This window comes from Rhinichthys klamathensis, unplaced genomic scaffold (assembly GCF_029890125.1).
Source record: "Rhinichthys klamathensis goyatoka isolate OS25496 unplaced genomic scaffold, OSU_Roscu_1.1 h1tg000018l_1, whole genome shotgun sequence".
Classification (NCBI taxonomy): Eukaryota; Metazoa; Chordata; class Actinopteri; order Cypriniformes; family Leuciscidae; genus Rhinichthys; species Rhinichthys klamathensis.
This window is the reverse complement of record NW_026606569.1, coordinates 3,567,362-3,585,915: the sequence shown is the minus strand read 5'-3', so window position 1 is coordinate 3,585,915 and position 18,554 is coordinate 3,567,362. Positions and strand designations below refer to the sequence as shown.

General features: G+C 38.9%; 1 protein-coding gene across 1 annotated transcript; it reads left to right on the top strand.

Moving 5' to 3' along the window:
• Positions 1 to 2,055: 2,055 nt before the first annotated feature.
• LOC130070656 (tripartite motif-containing protein 16-like) lies at positions 2,056 to 11,730 on the top strand. Its single transcript, XM_056235136.1, has 7 exons — positions 2,056 to 2,293; positions 6,974 to 7,358; positions 8,243 to 8,338; positions 8,425 to 8,658; positions 9,076 to 9,229; positions 9,368 to 9,415; positions 11,067 to 11,730. The coding sequence occupies exons 1-7, from the start codon at positions 2,082 to 2,084 to the stop codon at positions 11,588 to 11,590; spliced, it is 1,653 nt and encodes a 550-aa protein (XP_056091111.1). The 5' UTR covers positions 2,056 to 2,081; the 3' UTR covers positions 11,591 to 11,730.
• The last annotated feature ends 6,824 nt before the right edge of the window (positions 11,731 to 18,554 follow it).

Sequence of the window (18,554 nt, the reverse complement as noted above, 5' to 3'; positions counted from 1 at the left end):
GATGAACTGCACTACCTGAGCCACTTGTGTGGTTTGTAGACTCCGTCTCATGCTACCACTAGAGTGAAAGCACCGCCAGCATTCAAAAGTGACCAAAACATCAGCCAGGAAGCATAGGAACTGAGAAGTGGTCTGTGGTCACCACCTGCAGAACCACTCCTTTATTGGGGGTGTCTTGCTAATTGTCTATAATTTCCACCTGTTGTCTATTCCATTTGCACAACAGCATGTGAAATTGATTGTCAATCAGTGTTGCTTCCTAAGTGGACAGTTTGATTTCACAGAAGTGTGATTGACTTGTTCCCTTTATTTTTTTGAGCAGTATATATATATATATATATATATATATATACTCACCTAAAGGATTATTAGGAACACCTGTTCAATTTCTCATTAATGCAATTATCTAATCAACCAGTCACATGCCAGTTGCTTCAATGCATTTAGGGGTGTGGTCCTGGTCAAGACAATCTCCTGAACTCCAAACTGAATGTCAGAATGGGAAAGAAAGGTGATTTAAGCAATTTTGAGCGTGGCATGGTTGTTGGTGCCAGACGGGCCGGTCTGAGTATTTCACAATCTGCCCAGTTACTGGGATTTTCACGCACAACCATTTCTAGGGTTTACAAAGAATGGTGTGAAAAGGGAAAAACATCCAGTATGCGGCAGTCCTGTGGGCGAAAATGCCTTGTTGATGCTAGAGGTCAGAGGAGAATGGGCCGACTGATTCAAGCTGATAGAAGAGCAACTTTGACTGAAATAACCACTCGTTACAACCGAGGTATGCAGCAAAGCATTTGTGAAGCCACAACACGCACAACCTTGAGGCGGATGGGCTACAACAGCAGAAGACCCCACCGGGTACCACTCATCTCCACTACAAATAGGAAAAAGAGGCTACAATTTGCAAGAGCTCACCAAAATTGGACAGTTAAAGACTGGAAAAATGTTGCCTGGTCTGATGAGTCTCGATTTCTGTTGAGACATTCAGATGGTAGAGTCAGAATTTGGCGTAAACAGAATGAGAACATGGATCCATCATGCCTTGTTACCACTGTGCAGGCTGGTGGTGGTGGTGTAATGGTGTGGGGGATGTTTTCTTGGCACACTTTAGGCCCCTTAGTGCCAATTGGGCATCGCTTAAATGCCACGGCCTACCTGAGCATTGTTTCTGACCATGTCCATCCCTTTATGGCCACCATGTACCCATCCTCTGATGGCTACTTCCAGCAGGATAATGCACCATGTCACAAAGCTCGAATCATTTCAAATTGGTTTCTTGAACATGACAATGAGTTCACTGTACTAAAATGGCCCCCACAGTCACCAGATCTCAACCCAATAGAGCATCTTTGGGATGTGGTGGAACGGGAGCTTCGTGCCCTGGATGTGCATCCCACAAATCTCCATCAACTGCAAGATGCTATCCTATCAATATGGGCCAACATTTCTAAAGAATGCTTTCAGCACCTTGTTGAATCAATGCCACGTAGAATTAAGGCAGTTCTGAAGGCGAAAGGGGGTCAAACACAGAATTAGTATGGTATTCCTAATAATCCTTTAGGTGAGTGTATAAATATGTATAATTTTATTTTGTATTTCCGTGTTTTTGTCTTTGTTTTACCCCTTTTTATAAATGTGTTAATCTGTATAAAATGTAAAGGAAGCACCATTACGAAAGTTACGTTGTGTAAGCGTGAGGGTAAAACTGATGTAATTTCCGGGTGCCCTCTCTCTTTCGCGAGATGTCATGGCGATGAGAGGCACGGACCAGAGATTCTCCTGGTTATAAGTGTCTGATGGGGTCTGTTATTTTTTGATACAGAAACTGAGAGAAGCCGAGAGTAAATCACATCACAACTGCATCATCGTGTGGGATCTCTTTTATTAAGAAGACAACACAACGCAGACGGAAACCCACTACACTAGGAGTGAGGAACCTGCTTTACAGATTTGCAGACACATGTTTTTCACACATCACTCAAACACAGAACCAGGAAACAGGAAACTCTTCAGTTCAGAGAAACTGAAACTGAAGTGCAGTTGAGAGTGTGTTTGTGTCTCTGTATTCAAGCAGTAAAATGGCAGAAGCCAGAATTTCTCAGGATGAGTTCCAGTGTTCAGTGTGTCTGGATCTCCTGAAGGATCCAGTGACCATTCCCTGTGGACACAGTTACTGTAAGATCTGTATTACAGGACGCTGGGATCAGGAGGATGAGAAGAGAGTCTACAGCTGCCCTCAGTGCAGACAGACCTTCAGTCCAAGACCTGCTTTAACCCTCTGGGGTCTGAGGTGTTTTTGGGGCCATTTGGATGTTCTGTGATGCCCTTACATTTGTGCTTTTTTCAGTTATTTATAAACATGTTAATGGCAAAGGTGTAAATTCACTCTATATAGCACAAACAGGGCTACCATAATCTGTGAGCAACTTGTATGTACATTGTTTGTATTTTTAAGAGAATATTGTTTATGCGTGGTTATTGAAAAAAATTAAAATGAAAGCTGCTGAAATAAGACCACAAAACAAATACTAAATATGTGTCCACAAGACTTTTGACAAATGGATGTTGACGCTTCGAGTTCTGGCTTCAAAATGATCTGAAAATCATCCTTCCTAATCATTCACATAAACCAATAGATTGTTTTAAATTGTGAAAAACATTTTTTTGTTTGCCAAGGCAATATGCAGATGGGCGGAACGGCCCAACCCCTATCATGAATATTAAGTGGTTCTCAGACAGTGACCCTACATAATAATGAGCCTTTCATTCAGGGGTGTCACACAAGAAATAATGCAAGGACAATATATATATATATATATATATATTGTCATTGCATTCTTTCTTGTATATATATAGCCTAAATATATATATATATATATATATATATATACACACACACACACACACACATATATATATATATATATATATATATATATATATATATATATATATATATATATATATATATATATACAAACAATCAAAATATAAATGAAAGCCAAAAGCACATTTTTAGTCATACCTGGAAACAAATTCTAGTCAAATGCTATATGGGCCATTCTACAGAATCTTGAAAAGAAAATAGTCTTTTTCCATAAATGTCTTATAAAGTATTATTTTTTAAAGTAGACCAATACAATAAAAATAAACCAGTCGCATTTCAAAGTCGTTCGCGAAATGACCGCCAGGTGGCGCAAAGGGACATTTATCAAAACGTAAGTGGGGCTAATGTCAATTAACAGTAAGGATGAAATTCTACAAGTTATGGTAATTTGCAAATAAGCCTACAACAAACATTTATTTTTAAACAAATATTTTTAAATATGCAACATGCACGTTTAAACAACAAACAATACAATCTGAACCAGCGCTTCTGCTCCTGTATTGAGACATGCAGCGCGTTTCAGTTACGATCCGGGTTCCAGTGGCCTTAATACATTCACGGCTTTTTAAAATGTCACAAAGCGTTTTGAGATGGTTTTGAATGAAATATTGAAGTTTATAATTAGGGTATTTTGGCACACCACGCCGAGTGGCTATGCATTATTCTAAAATCTGGCTTTATTCTGGCATGTTGAATTAGAGTTTGACAAACGCGGCGGCGCGTTCATTTGAATTTATTTTTCTCATAACAGCTAAAAGAACTTACTGCGTAATTGTTGGTCATACAGATAAGATATCATCTTTTAAAACTGTAAAAGGTCTACTTTTATTCATGTAGGCTAAAGTAGGCCTACACTCACAGGCTAACGACAAAACGTTTTCTCGCTCATGACAAACAAACGTTTGGGCATTTCTCAGTGAGAAAATTCATAGCCGAGTGGTAGAACTTACGGTTCGATCATCAAGATGACACGGGTTCAAATCCCGAACAAACATGGTCTATTGTAAATTTTATATTTATTAATGCAGAGAGATTTGTGTAGCTCTAAAACTCTGGTACACCATACAGTTTTTTGCTTATATTTATAAAATAAAATTACCATGCATTTCCATTTTACACTAAGGAACAATAGTATCCAACAGAACGACTTTGCATCTGTACCAATCGTATGAGGCCAATCGTAATTTCAAAAGCAGTTCTGTAAAAAAAGTAATTTTATATATATAGCCAATATATATATATATATATTTTATTAGGCCTATTATTATTATTTTTTTTGATTCCCTACAACCTAGAGTTTTTAAAAACATGGTTTTAAGTAAAGTGTGATTTGCCAGGGGGACGGGGATTTCCTTCTGGTCTAAACATCCCTGCTTCTGCTGAATTATTTGAATCCCCACACCCCTCCCTCCACAGTAATCAATGCTATAGGCTACTTCACCAATAGACCATATCAAATATAAAATAGAGATATGCAACAGAACAAGCACGTTTAAACAACGATAAACAATAAAATCAAAACCAGCGTTTCAGTTGTCCATAGTTCAAGTGGCCTTAATGCATGCACGGCTTTTCAAAATTTCACAAAGCGTTTTGAGATTATTTTGAATGAAATATTGAAGTTTATAATTAAGTGTTTTGGCAGACCACGCCGAGTGGCCCTATGCATTTTTCTAAAATCGGGTTTTATTCGAACTTTTGCTAACGACAAAAGTTTATCTGTCGTCTCTGTCTCCGGGAACTGCGCGTCACAAAAATGAACCGAAAGCCACTTCAGCTCAGTCACTATAAGAAATCGGCTCTGTCTAATGCCTTTAAATGTCTAAATATTCAGGCTAATAAATGTTATCTGATTATGTAATCCATATGAAAACGAGAGGTACAGAGGATCTACTCAAACATGTAGCCTATGTAAGCGCTTCCCAATGAGAAAATGACAAGGGTGAAAATCTCGCTCTAATGAAATGTAGCAGGCTAAATCGCCCTGAATTAAAATGTAAAAACAGATCAAATAATGTATTTGTCGAAATGTTGCGATATTGTTTCATTTAAGTTCATAATTATTCTATAGGCCTACATGTTATTTAATTTAGCAGCATTACCACGAAGCACCGTGGTTCGATATTTATTTGAATAATAAAAAAAAAAAAAAAAACTTAATTCACAAATTGCATGCCTGGTTGAAAGGATCCAAAGATCCCTGTAGAATTTAATATTAAGTTGAACATTTTGTTCATGACAACAAATGAACATGCGTTTTTTCAGATTATATTTAGTTTTGCTTGGAAAAAGCTGGCCCAAACCAGTTTTATTTCATCAATTATTGAAATAATGAAATATTTAGTAATAAACTTTTATGACAGAAATTTCACTAGGCTACATGTAACTTAAATCATTTAATTCCTTCATTATCAACACTGTCTAGAATAGCGATTTAAGTGTGAATTACGACTTCTCTTTGTGTTAAATCAGCCTCAGACTCCGATAGCCTGTGGGGGGTTGGAGGGACAGTTCAGTGCTGTGCGCGCAGGACAATAGGCCTAGGTGTTAATGTTCCTCTTTCATATGGAGAGCGAGGGAGACTAAATAAACTTGTTAAAAAGAGATTCAGCGCGAGAGAGGCAAAGAAAAACGCATGTTTTAATTTAATTATGTTGCTTTGGACAATTTTCGTTTTGTAGGCCTACTGTTTTAATTGTTTAATGTCATTTATTTGGCAATACAAATTTAAAATGTCGCAAGAATAATATTAGCCTAGTGTTTCTTATTTTGCATCGCAAAAGAAATAAACTCTAAACCCGATGCAACCCTGTTTTAAATAAAAAAAAACACTTTATTTAAACCTTGAAATGTTCGAACTTGGTTTCAAACTTAAGTAATTTTAGTGTTCTTTTACATTACACAATAATTTAGCAGACTAAAGACGAGCTTCTTCATTTTCATTTTCTGATGCAATCGGCTGACAATCTTCCTTCATCAGTTTGTGTCCTTTGTGCAGCGGCTGCGGTTCTACTGGAATGTAGCAAATTTATGTTGTAATGATAATTAAACAAAACTCTTGACTTTAAATAAGTAAACAGTTATAAACAGTTAGCTATTTAAGCATCAAGAAGGTAAAATATAAACGCTGTTGGCCAACATCGGTTAACAACATGTATGCCACATTGAGATTCGATCTCGGGTCGATTGAAGCTCCCTGAAGCTCGTGTTGATGCGTTGATCACTGAGCCACCGTTTGTACGCTGTTAGAGTTAAAGTCTTATGCTTTTGTAAAGCTTCATTGATGTAGCCTAAATGTTTTTATTGCAATGTTTTATGTTTTCATTATTTATTCAATTTCATTTCAGTATTTCAGCCTAATTTCAGTATTGTGGTAATGAATTATTTTAACTACGTTTCACTTGTTGAATTCTTCTGCTACCAGCTTTCAATCGCTCTGAATGAGCAGCAGATTACGCATTAGAGAGAATAAACGAACACTTTTCAGAGTCTATGATTGTAGCGCCTCTTAGCGGTAAAAGGTAGCAAATACACCCCACATTTTACCGCCGCGGTGGAACAGCTGATGTGGGCGTTGTCATGGCTTTCCTCTACATTTGCGTTTGAATAGCGCGCGTTCTCCGTGGGCGTGTCAGATTAACGCGTAATGAAGTGTAATGAGCTGGGGAAAAAAATTCTGACAGCACTCTCTTTTCATACAGATTACATAAACTGAGAATATTTGTTTTTTATATAAATTACTTCATTGAAAAGAAGAGAATTCAAGCTTCATAAAGAAAAATCTCTCGTGCCTGTGTGACAAGTATTTGCAGAGTTAGAGTTAATTTTTCGGACGCGTTTCAGAATGGACTGCACTGACAGAGAGAAGGCAAAACTCGCATCATGTTTATTTTTCTTCATTTGACAAAAAGCACAACACTTTGTTTTTATTGTGAGTATACAGAAAAATAATATACACTAAACAGGATCGACTGATGTATAACACTTACATGTAAGATTAAAATCAACAGAGTATTTTGAGTCTCTTTTGCACTGATAAGAAAAAAAGTCTGCCTATCGCGCCGGCGCGATAGCCGACCCCAGGGGGTTAACTGAAAACACCATGCTGGCTGAAGTGGTGGAGAAACTGAAGAAGACTAAACTTCCTGCTGACTGTTACGCTGGAGCTGGAGATGTGCAGTGTGACGTCTGTACTGGAAGAAAATGCAAAGCCGTCAAGTCCTGTCTGGGGTGTCTGAAGTCTTACTGTCAGAATCACCTTGAACAACATGAGAGTTTCTTTAAAAGAAAGAGACACAATCTGACTGATGCCACTGGACGACTGCAGGAGATGATCTGCCAAACGCATGATAAACTCCTTGAGGTTTTCTGCCGCACTGATCAGAAGTTTATATGTCTCCTATGTACGATGGATGAACATAAAAACCACGACACTGTATTAGCTGCAGCGCAGAGGACAGAGAAACAGGTATGAACTTTAAACTAGACACTGATGAAATAATGTTGACACTATTTATATTGGCACTCATATGATCAGGTAACATCATTCACACTCCTGACTTCAGCAAAAGTGAACAGAAGCGGCGGACTTTCACTGCTGAGCGTATTAGTGCTCTGCATTGAACTTAACAGAAAATATGGTGAAAATACACCGTAAACATATTTACCACCACAAACTTTTGTAAAACAGGCTTTGATGAAGCAACATAAAATAATAGAAAATATTCACAGATTGTTTGACAAAATATAGCTCTGTCAAGGATAACACAAGTTAAATACAGTGATAGACAAAAACACTAACTGGAAAAGGTAAGACTTGGATAGGAAAATAGGATCTGGCAGGGCAGGACACAAGGGGATCATTTGACGACGATCTGGCACAGGACTGTAAACACAAAGAGAATAAATAGAAGCAAAACAAGGCAGGTGATTAGGGAAAACATGTGGGGCAAATGAACCAATGATCAGTTAACAAAATGGGCGGGGAAAACACTATCCCCATGCTGTTCAGCACAAGACAAAACATAACATGAAAGCATGCGGCCGATGGTGCTACACAGAACACAACACCACACAGAAGAGCATATGACCAAACACACGGAGCATGAATGTCCAGACCCGGCACAGAACCGAAACCAAACTTGACATGAGTGCCGGAATCCGAACACCACGCTTCGAACATGAAACAAGGCATACAGACAAGAGAACGTACGCTCACACAAATACAAGACAATACAGGAGAGTCAGGGCTATGGCACAAAACCAAGAATAAACTAGACCAAAGTGACAGAACCCTCACAGATATGTGACAGCATTATAAACTGACATCTCTGTTATTGATTTGTGGTGTAGAAGCAGCTGAAGGAGACGCAGAGGTCGTTCCAGCAGAGGATCCAGCAGAGAGAGAAAGATCTTCAGCAGCTGAGAGAGGCCGTGGCGTCTCATAAGGTGAATCTGGAGAACAAGAGAAGTTTGAGAAGTCTCAGTCAGGACTCACTGAAGCTCACTGTGTGATTGTGATGTGTGTGTAACAGCGCTCTGCACAGACAGCAGTGGAGAACAGTGAGAGGATCTTCACTGAGCTCATCCGCTCCATTGAGAGAAGCCGCTCTGAGGCGACACAGCGGATCAGAGATCAGGAAAAGACTGCAGTGAGTCGAGCTGAAGGACGACTGGAGCGACTGGAGCAGGAGATCAATGATCTGAGGAGGAGAGACGCTGAGCTGGAGCAGCTTTCACACACACAGGATCACATCCATTTCCTGCAGGTAACAGAGATCTAGAAGAACAGGGTCATAGTGGACTTGAGCAAGAGACTCACAGAGAAACATTTCATCAGAGCAGAATGAGCCGCAGAATGAGCCAAAGAATTTAGAAAGTATCAAATCTACTCAGTCCTGCCATGTGACACCATTGATGCACTTGATCTATTAAATTAATGTTATTGCCAGATCTTTGATCATCCAAGTGTTTTCCTAGAAAGTTCACATATAGTGTAAGTGGCAAACGCTAGAACTTATAGCTGTAACATGATGTAATGAATATGAGAAGAATGAAGCTGATGCTGTGAAAGTGCTGGATTGAGGAAAGTTACTAAAGATCAACAAGAGCCGCACAAATCTGACAGTAGTGCAGGTTATTGATGAAGTGTGGAGGTGATGAGCTTTGATTTCTGTTTGCTGTAGAGTTTCCAGTCTCTCTCAGCTCCTCCTGGATTTACAGACGTGAATGACAATCCCTTCAGTCCTCTCTCCTCTTTTGATGGCGTGAGAGAATCTGTCCGTCAGCTGAGAGACAAACTGGAGGATTTCTGCAAAGAGAAGATCATCTCTGACAGAGGTAAAGTCCTGGAGATTCTGCTCTCAGAAATGATCCTCCATCATCTCAGATCAAATTAGAAATGTCTTAGGAACAGATGCAGGGATCATTTTCTCTTAACATGATAATCATACTCTTCACATCTGTTGATTTCCACAGTCACTTTCACCAACATTGTTCCCAGAACCAGGAACGACTTCCTACAATGTAAGTCACTAAGAAAAGAAGCAGAGAAACTCACTGAGTGTGTTCATGTCCTTCCTGTAGAAGGTGAAAGAAAACATGACAGAAGAGTTTTAGAGTTGATCATGTAAATTAGCAATTTTTTTCAACGGGGTGTCCGGAGAACATCGGGGGCGCTGGAAGATGAATTACGAGATGAAACTTGTCACAGGGTTTAGATTAAGCCAGGATTAAGTTCAATTAGGGCATTTAAGTAGTACCTTTAAAGAAAAACATTACTGGTGTGCACCTTGAGACAAAACAATGGCATTGATATATTTTAAGATGTGCATGTCCAAGTTAATCTACGTAATTAAAGGTTTCAGTGCCAGATTTCTAAAGCGGTTATTTAACACTTAGAAATATAATTCCTCTTTACATGCTTTTTAAATTATATATAGGATAAAAATAATAATAATATACACCAAAATATATATTATAAATAAAATCTATAATATACACCCCGATAAAAAGTTTGGGGTCGGTACGTTTTTTTATTTGATCAAAAATACAGTTAAAACAGTAATATTGTGGAATGTTATTACTAATAACATAAATAATAAAATAACTGTTTTATATTTTAATATATTTTAAAATGTAAAATAATAATGTGCAATGTGTGAGGTGTTTTTATCTGGACTTTTTGATGAACAAAAAGATTGAAATAGAAATATGAAATGAAAAATATAAATGTGATTTATTTTAAATGATTTTAAATAGACACATTAATAAATATTTTAAATGTCTTTACTGTCATTTAAATTTGTTTACTGCACATTGACAAAGTGGGAAAGAGAGCACAACTATATCATACTTACTGACATCCAAAAAAGCAAGATTTGAAATGGACTCGTGACTTTAACAAATATGTAAATCAGGACAGGCCTAAACTGGGGATTCAACATATTCTTCAAAAACAGGATATCTTATAAAACTAAGGGATAAATATGGGTAACACTTTATTTTAAGTTGACGTGGTTACACGTTACTACATGTACTTACTCTAGTAATAACAGTAAATTGTGCATAATTACAAGTAACTAACTCTAAACCAAACCCAAACTGTAACTCTATAGTAAGTACATGTAGTCAATTGATATTACTCAGTATTTACTAGAGTACAATGTCACTACATCACCTTAAAATAAAGTGTAACCTAAATATGATTATTTTTCACTGAAAGCCAATTAAAAACTTTGATCCAAGATTTAGAGGTAAAATCACAGTAGTAAAAAAAAAGCTTTTCAAGAGTTTCAGGAAAGGAAGAACAAACTGACACTCTTCAGTAAACTTTTCCACTATGTTTCACCAAAGGCTGAAAACACTGACAATCCCCAACAATAGGCCTACAATGCTTCAAAACCTTGTAAATCATATTAATACACTTATTGGTGAATCAATTTAATGGATCCTTGCTGAATTAATGTAAATAAAGGTAAATTCGTTCTACCATTTGAATAGTGTAAATATAATAATATGCCTAATTATAATAAACAGAATAATAACCAACATTAATATTCAGGGAAGACGATTAGACAATAATTTATTAAGAGAGGGACATGATGATTTGCAGATCAGATTAGACAGATCTGACAGATTGATAATTCCTGATTCTGATGTGTTTTCTCTCCATCAGATTCTCTTCCGCTCACTCTGGATCTGAACACTGTGAATAAACGCCTCCGTCTGTCTGAGGAGAACAGAGTGATTACTAACACTGACACAGTCCACCCGTATCCTGATCATCCAGACAGATTTGATGATGTGCGTCAGGTGTTGTGTAGAGAGAGTGTGTGTGGACGCTGTTACTGGGAGATTGAGTGGAGTGGGTATGTGTTTATCTCAGTGTCATATAAGAGCATCAGCAGGAAGGGATCGGGTAAAGAGTGTGTGTTTGGATATAATGATCAGTCCTGGAGTTTGTTCTGCTCTTCCTTCAGTTACTCATTCAGACACAATGACATAGAGACTGAACTCCCAGTAAAGCCCCTCAGCAGGAGAATAGGAGTGTGTGTGGATCACAGTGCAGGAACTCTGTCCTTCTACAGCGTCGAGAGAAACACAACGAGCCTCATACACACAGTCCAGACCACATTCACACACACACTCTATCTTGGGTTTGGGGGTTATTATGATGGATCATCAGTGAAACTGTGTTGATGAGTGAGAACAGACTGTAGAGAGATTCTACCCATAATGCTTTGGGCTGCATGATAAACCAGTAACAGTGAGATGTTCTAGAGTCTCTTATTGTCTCTTCATTACATTAATAACAGCTGAACTTCTGTCACTGAAATAACATGAAATAAATACACAGTGTGTAACATTACAGTCTGCCTCCATGTGCTATTCTGTGCTCTTATTTACAGGCCACCTAATTCGGGCAGTACTTTTGTAAATGATTTTTCAGATTTTTTAACTTCTGTTGTTCCGTTGTATGACTATATGTTATTATTAGGTGATTTTAATGTGCATGTTTGCTGCCCCGGGCGTCCCCTGGTTGCTGAGTTTTGTAATGTCCTGGACTCATTTGGTTTTATTCAACATATGAACCAACCAACACACGTCCTTGGTCATACTCTTGACCTTATTATGTCATCTGGGTTCTCTGTCGATAATGTATGTATTGAAAATCATTCCTTTTCTGATCATAAGCCCATTGTTTTTACGATTCCCGTTGTGAGCTCTGTTGCAGTGAATAGATCTGTAGGCTCTTATTCTCGCTTCATAAACTCACTTACAGCCTCTCAGTTTAGTGAGAAATATTTAGCTTATGCCGTTGAAGGATTGATCTTGAATGCTGAGCCTTCCATCGGGCCTGACGATTTAATCTTTTTTTTTTATGCATCTTGTGCTGATATTTTAGATTCTATTGCCCCTTTTAAGATAAAACAGCCAAAGCAAAAATCGTACTATTGGCTGGATAATGATACTCGCTGTCTCAGGCAGGCGTGTCGTAAAGCAGAGAGGAAATGGAAGCATGATCGTTTAACTGTATCATTTGAGATTTTCAAGGAGTGTTTGGTTAAGTTTCAGAGTGCTGCTAAGTTAGCTAGATCTAAATATTTCTCTGATTTAATTGATAAACACTGTCATAGACCTAAGATTTTATTTTCTGCGATAAACTCTGTAATTAGTCAAAGGTGTCAATTTCGCGGGGAACCCTCGGCTAAACGTTGTGAGACATTTTTAAAGTTTTTTGCTAATAAAGTGTTAGCTATTCTTTATCTTTCACTTTACAGCTTCCAGATCAGTCTTCAAATTCGCTGTTAAGTCCGTTTTTCTTTTATAATTTTGCGCATGTCTCTTTAATGGAACTCTGTGAAGTGGTTAACAAGATGAAAACAACTACCTCCACAATTGATGTAATACCTTCTGATATTTTAAAAGCGGCTTTTCCTATAATTGGCCCCAGTGTCCAAGCGTTGATTAATTCGTCTTTGGACACTGGGATAGTTCCGAATAGTTTCAAGCATGCGGTTGTTCAGCCTTTGCTTAAGAAACAAGATTTGGATGAGAGTTGCTTTAATAATTTTCGGCCTGTCTCTAAGTTATCATTTTTATCAAAACTTTTAGAAAAAGTTGTCCTGTCTCAATTGCACTCGTTTTTAAATGCTGCAAACTTACTAGAACCTTTTCAATCTGATTTCACTGCCCATCATAGCACAGAGTCTGCATTGCTAAAAGTGTTCAATGACATTCTACTCGCAGTTGACGCCGGTAAAAATGCCGTTTTGATCCTACTTGATCTTACGGCTGCCTTCGATACTGTAGACCATAGTATTCTTATTTGGCGTTTGGAGCATTTCTTCGGTATCAAGGGTACGGCCTTACAGTGGTTTAGATCTTATCTTGAAAACAGGTCTTTTTCAGTGGAGATGGGTAAATTTTCTTCATCTTCTGCTCCTATTATTAGTGGAGTCCCGCAGGGTTCTATTTTGGGTCCCATTCTTTTTAATTTGTATATGCGTCCATTGGGGGATATTATTAGGAAGCACAATGTATCATTTCATTTTTATGCAGACGATTCACAGCTGTACCTGCCGTTGAAAGCTGGTGATTCTATTCAACCTTTGTTGGAATGCATTGGGGACATTAAGAAATGGTTAGGGCTTAACTTTCTCCAAATTAATGAGGACAAAACGGAAACAATTGTTTTTGGTTCCCCAAAATTGAGGAGCAGTACTATTATGGAGCTAAGCAATTATTTTCCTTCTGTTTCCTCCCAGGTTAGGAACCTTGGCGTCATCATGGACTCAGAATTGTGCTTAACTAAACAAATAAATTCTGTTGTTAGGAATAGTTTTTATCAATTGCGGATTATCTCAAATATTAAATCGTTTCTGTCAAGACTTGGAGAAGGTTATTCATGCTTTTATTACCTCACGCTTAGATTATTGTAATTCCTTGTATCTAGGTCTTCCTCAGTCATCGCTTGCTCGACTCCAGTTGGTACAAAATGAGTTGAAAAAAATTGGTACACTATTAGTCCAAAAATAAATATACAGTATACAGAAAATCAACTTAAATAAGGCTACAATGATAAATGAGACAATATAGACCTACAAACGTGTTCAATTATATTGTATATGTAAGCAATAAGGTACGAGAGGCTGTGCTGTATCGTGAATAAGTCACGGCTGAAGGGCGTTGTTAGGCACGACGCGAAGCGGAGAACCAGGGACTAGTTCGTAAAAGTAGGTTTTCGACAAAATTCGACATAGCAGAACATTTTTTCAAGGCTCCAGCACTTACGGTTTGGGCTGCACAATGCGTTTTATGGCAGAAAAATAATAATAAAAACCCTTACAATTACAATAGGTTTTCAGCACTTAATAATAAAAAAATAATAAAAATCAGTACAAATGCAATAGGGTTTCAGCACTTCGTGCTTGAACCCCTAAAAATCTGTACAATTATAATAGGTTTTCAGCACTTCGTGCTTGAACACCTAAATATCACCAGGGGCGGAGCTAGACTCTCAGTACAGTGGGGGCGGAGCTTCATCATGGGGCCCTCTGGTAACAAGTCATTTTAAAATTAAAACCGTTAAAAAAACGTAAAATATCTGATGAATGCATAATGTCACTTGTTGAGCCAAGTAAGCTTATATGTTAAATAAAACACAAAGAAAAGCCAAATTTTTAGACAAGTTTGTATTGACGAACAAAGAAAACAGTTTGCCAGTCAAGTAAAAATGTTTCAGCACCACAGACAGCGACATCTGATTGACAGCGATGGTGCTGAACAGGCCAAGTGCGCTCAATCAGTGCCACACTTTATATAATTGACATGGCACTATTATATATATTGAACAACTCCATAGGTAGGCTAAAGGTGCTACATGAAAACTGGGATGAACACTTGATGAAAAACAACTGATTTATAACATTCTGAGTGACTTATTCATAACTAAAATATACATTTTTAAAGACGATTTTTTTTCTTACCATTTTGTGGTCTTCTTAACGATCCTCCAGAACAAATAAATAAATAAAATTGACCACAGAGCTACCGTCTGAACGCTGTTATGATAATAACGTATTTTATGCTCTTGCAAAGCCTCATTGATGTAGCCTAATATGTTTATATTGCAATGTTTTAGAAATGTTTTCATTATTTATTCAATATATTCAATTTAATTCCAGTAATGTCAGTCAGTATTATGATTATGAATTCCTTTAACTTCAATGTTTCACTTGAATTCATCTGCAACCAGCGGCGGCAGATTACGCAATAGAGAGAATAAACGTACACTTTTCAAAGTCTGTGATTGTAGCGCCTCTTAGCGGTACAAAGCAGCAAATACACACCCGTGGCGGTAAAAGTATTATTCTGGTTGAGAACCAACTGTACTTTGCCTGGGCCCCGTTCCTGTCCAGTGACGCAAGATCGGCGGCGTTTGAGGGGTAATTAGCACGGGGCCCTGGGGCGGCCGCACCCAATCACCCACGCTATCTCCGCTACTGAATATCACATTAGGCAAGTTGTAGGTTGTGTTTGAATAATTACTTATCTGATTTAGCTGGGGTAAATTAAATGCAATACTCAAGTATCCTTGCTCGATGAAGACTGAGACGGGCCAGCGGTCGGTTGAAATTTATAAGGCTGATTTTCACGCTTCAGGGCAGTGACGAGTACATATGTCCGAAAACCAGTCAGTATCTGGTCTACCACCATTTGCCTCATGCAGTGCAACACATCAGCCTTGCAACCCTAACCTAAAGATTTTTTTCAAACATTTTTCTTTTAATTTAGCCGATTAGGTTTGATGGTCTTTTTTGATGTGGAACCGGTTGGTCCTGATGTAGCTTTGGAAAGCGTCTGAAGACCAACTTCCGAGAGCTTGGATCTTCTGCTGGGAGAGGCCTTTTTGGGCTGCTGAGGTTGATGCCCCGATGCGGAAAGAGTAACTGGAAAAATTATGCGCTGAGATTTCTGATTGCTGAAGGACGGATTTGAGGTGTTTTTGGAACTAAAAGCGTGTATCAGGTTTGTTGGAGTCATCTATGAAAAGAGGTTTGAAAGGAGATGTGGCCTGAGAGTATCTAAGTTGGAGGTACGCAAGGACAGTTTAGTATGGTTGGATTGGAGATGAGATATTGAAAATATTGATAAATTGGCCTATTTTAGCTTGGTCTGTTTTGCTTTGTTTTATCAAGTATGAGATTGTATCGCTATCAAGTACTGATAGGTCTGAGATTGTGGGGTAGACTTTTGGGTCTAATCTGAAGGTGATAGCGATTTACAAGCATCTAAGAAAACCTAAAAACCTAATAAACATAGTGTAGAGTGTGCGGGCAGTATTGAGGGGCTGGTATGAATACATTTTGTGTGAATGTCTAGTGTAGGGTTGTTTGGTTTGTTATCTGGAAATTAAAGGACGGCCTTGCGTAATGATGCGCATTGAGAAATTTAAGTGGCCGAGCAGGGATAGGAGTTCGTGTTTGGAACAATTTGGAGTAACTAGGAGGGTAGATGAGATGAGGATTATCCTAGCAATTTTTTCTTAGATTTTTTTTCCTTTCCATTTTTTTCATTCATCTCTCGAAAGTATGTGAGATGAATGTGGGTTTGGGTTTTATAAAGTGACTGAAAAATCCCCACAGTCTATTTGGTGGTCTGATACAGAATTGGGGAGCAGAAAGAGTTGAGATGATAGGTCTACGTTCGCACCTGCCAGGATCTGTCCTCGGATGTTGTGACCCACTGACGGTGGCTCCGAGGTGACAGCGTTAGATGGGACGGCTATCTGTGTTGTTGTGTAGAGAGAGTATTGTGATTTGGTTTGCAGGAGAGAGCTGAAAGAGACAGAAGCCTGGGCTGCGATTGTCGGAGGAGGCAGCCTCACGCTTGAATCTGCCTCTTATCTGGGGCTTGGAAGGGAACATTGGCTGGAACATGAGAAGGAAAAGAAGGATGATGAGACATGGGCTTGTGCTGTAGTGGAGGCAGCCTCGCGCTAGCGCCTGCAACGGGAGCTGGAGGCTGCTGAAAAGGAAAAGGGTAAGAAACAGCGGGAGGAAAAGGCTGAGGGGAGCCGGCTGCATATGGCGCTGCAGCGGTGAGGTCTTTCAGCGGAGGAATCTGGGGCCCGGCCCAGGCTCGATGAAGACCTGTTACTGCGGCCCCTTGCTCAGAGTGAGAGGGATCTTGTGCGGGAGGAAAGCGGTGGTGTCGAGTGAGGCGAATTCTGAGCCATGCGAGCTTTGCTCTGTCTGTTGGCCATCTTGGGAGCTGGAGTGGACTTTGGAGAGAGGTTCACTGATTGTAAGGACTGATTGTAAGGTGATGTAGAGATCGCACAGTTCCGCTTTGTTTTAGCTTCCACGAGAACTGCAGGTCAGAATTAATCAGCGCTTGCCACAATCCTACTTCCCGATAGGTGGAATCGTTGGGTAAAGTTGGCTGGAACCCAATTGACCCTTCGCTAAGCCACGCCCGAAAACCGCCACTGGCCAATCGTGACTTAGCAACCGTAACTAGGCGCGGGAGGTCTGTCAAGCTTTCGAGCGAGGGAAACATGCCGAAGCGTTGTGTGTATGGATTGTGCAAATCTGATACCCGGTATCCTAAAAGTTTGAACGGTGGGGTGGCATTTTTTCCCTACCCGAAACCTAAAAGCCAAAGGGGACAAATGCCGGTTGTGGATCAAGCAGTGTGGGAGACCCATTCACAACTAAATGTCGACAGGATTAACTGCTGCTGCTTGCGCTGGGACCTAACGTTATAGGCTTTAGCTTCAATTTTGATGAAATTATTCTCTAATCGGTAGCATATTATGTCGTGGATATAACCCTCGAATGCATACTGCAGTCCCTTTTGTCTTGCTCTCTCAGATATTTCACCTGTTCGCCAAAAATGACTATATCTCCTTGGGAATGTCTTGACACCGGTGCATTCACACTGTAATAGACGTGGCAGCCGAGAAAGCTTGACAGGCGTAGCAACAGTAACTAAGGAGGGCGGGGCTTAGCGAAGGGTCAATTCCTTAAAGTGGAGATCCAGGCCAGAGAGTTACTTCATTCAAATCTAATTAAAATTCAAGAAAAAAACCCCCACAAAATCCCTACAAACTAATAATGAAAACACCTCCACAGAACCAGTGGAATCACGTCATACCATCCTTTAACCTTTTAAAAAGTATTTTAATTAAACAAAGTCATATTTCCACTTCTCCATGTTTTCTGTTATCTACTGTCCAATCTATTTAACTAACCTTACACACAGAATAAACTCAACATTGTGCACATTAAAGATCCAACTATAATTTGTATCAAATCAAAAGTTATCAAAATGGTATTAGTGTTTTTTTTCCCCGGCTGAATTCTCATTTTATTATGTATAGCCTATATGCAAAGTCATTTTGCTGCTTAAAATACATTGAGTGTAAAATCACCTATTTGAAAACAGGCTAATTCTGCCAACATTGTGTGAAAGTGCCATAACAAAGTCTATTTTTTTAAATGAAGGTAGAAACAGTGGACATCAAGAATACTTGAAAGAAAAGAGTATGTAACAGACATATTCATGAATGATAGTCTACTATTCTGATTTTGTTAAGCATTTCACTAGTAACCGTTTCCTCAGGCCTCCAAAGACACGCGCATATTACCCAGTCCCA

Coding starts and splice junctions, on each gene's coding strand:
- LOC130070656 (XM_056235136.1), top strand. CDS start 2,082: ATGGCAGAAGCCAGAATTTCTCAGGATGAGTTCCAGTGTTCAGTGTGT. Junction 9,230..9,367: donor GAAGATCATCTCTGACAGAG/GTAAAGTCCTGG, acceptor TGATTTCCACAG/TCACTTTCACCAACATTGTT. Junction 9,416..11,066: donor CAGGAACGACTTCCTACAAT/GTAAGTCACTAA, acceptor TCTCTCCATCAG/ATTCTCTTCCGCTCACTCTG.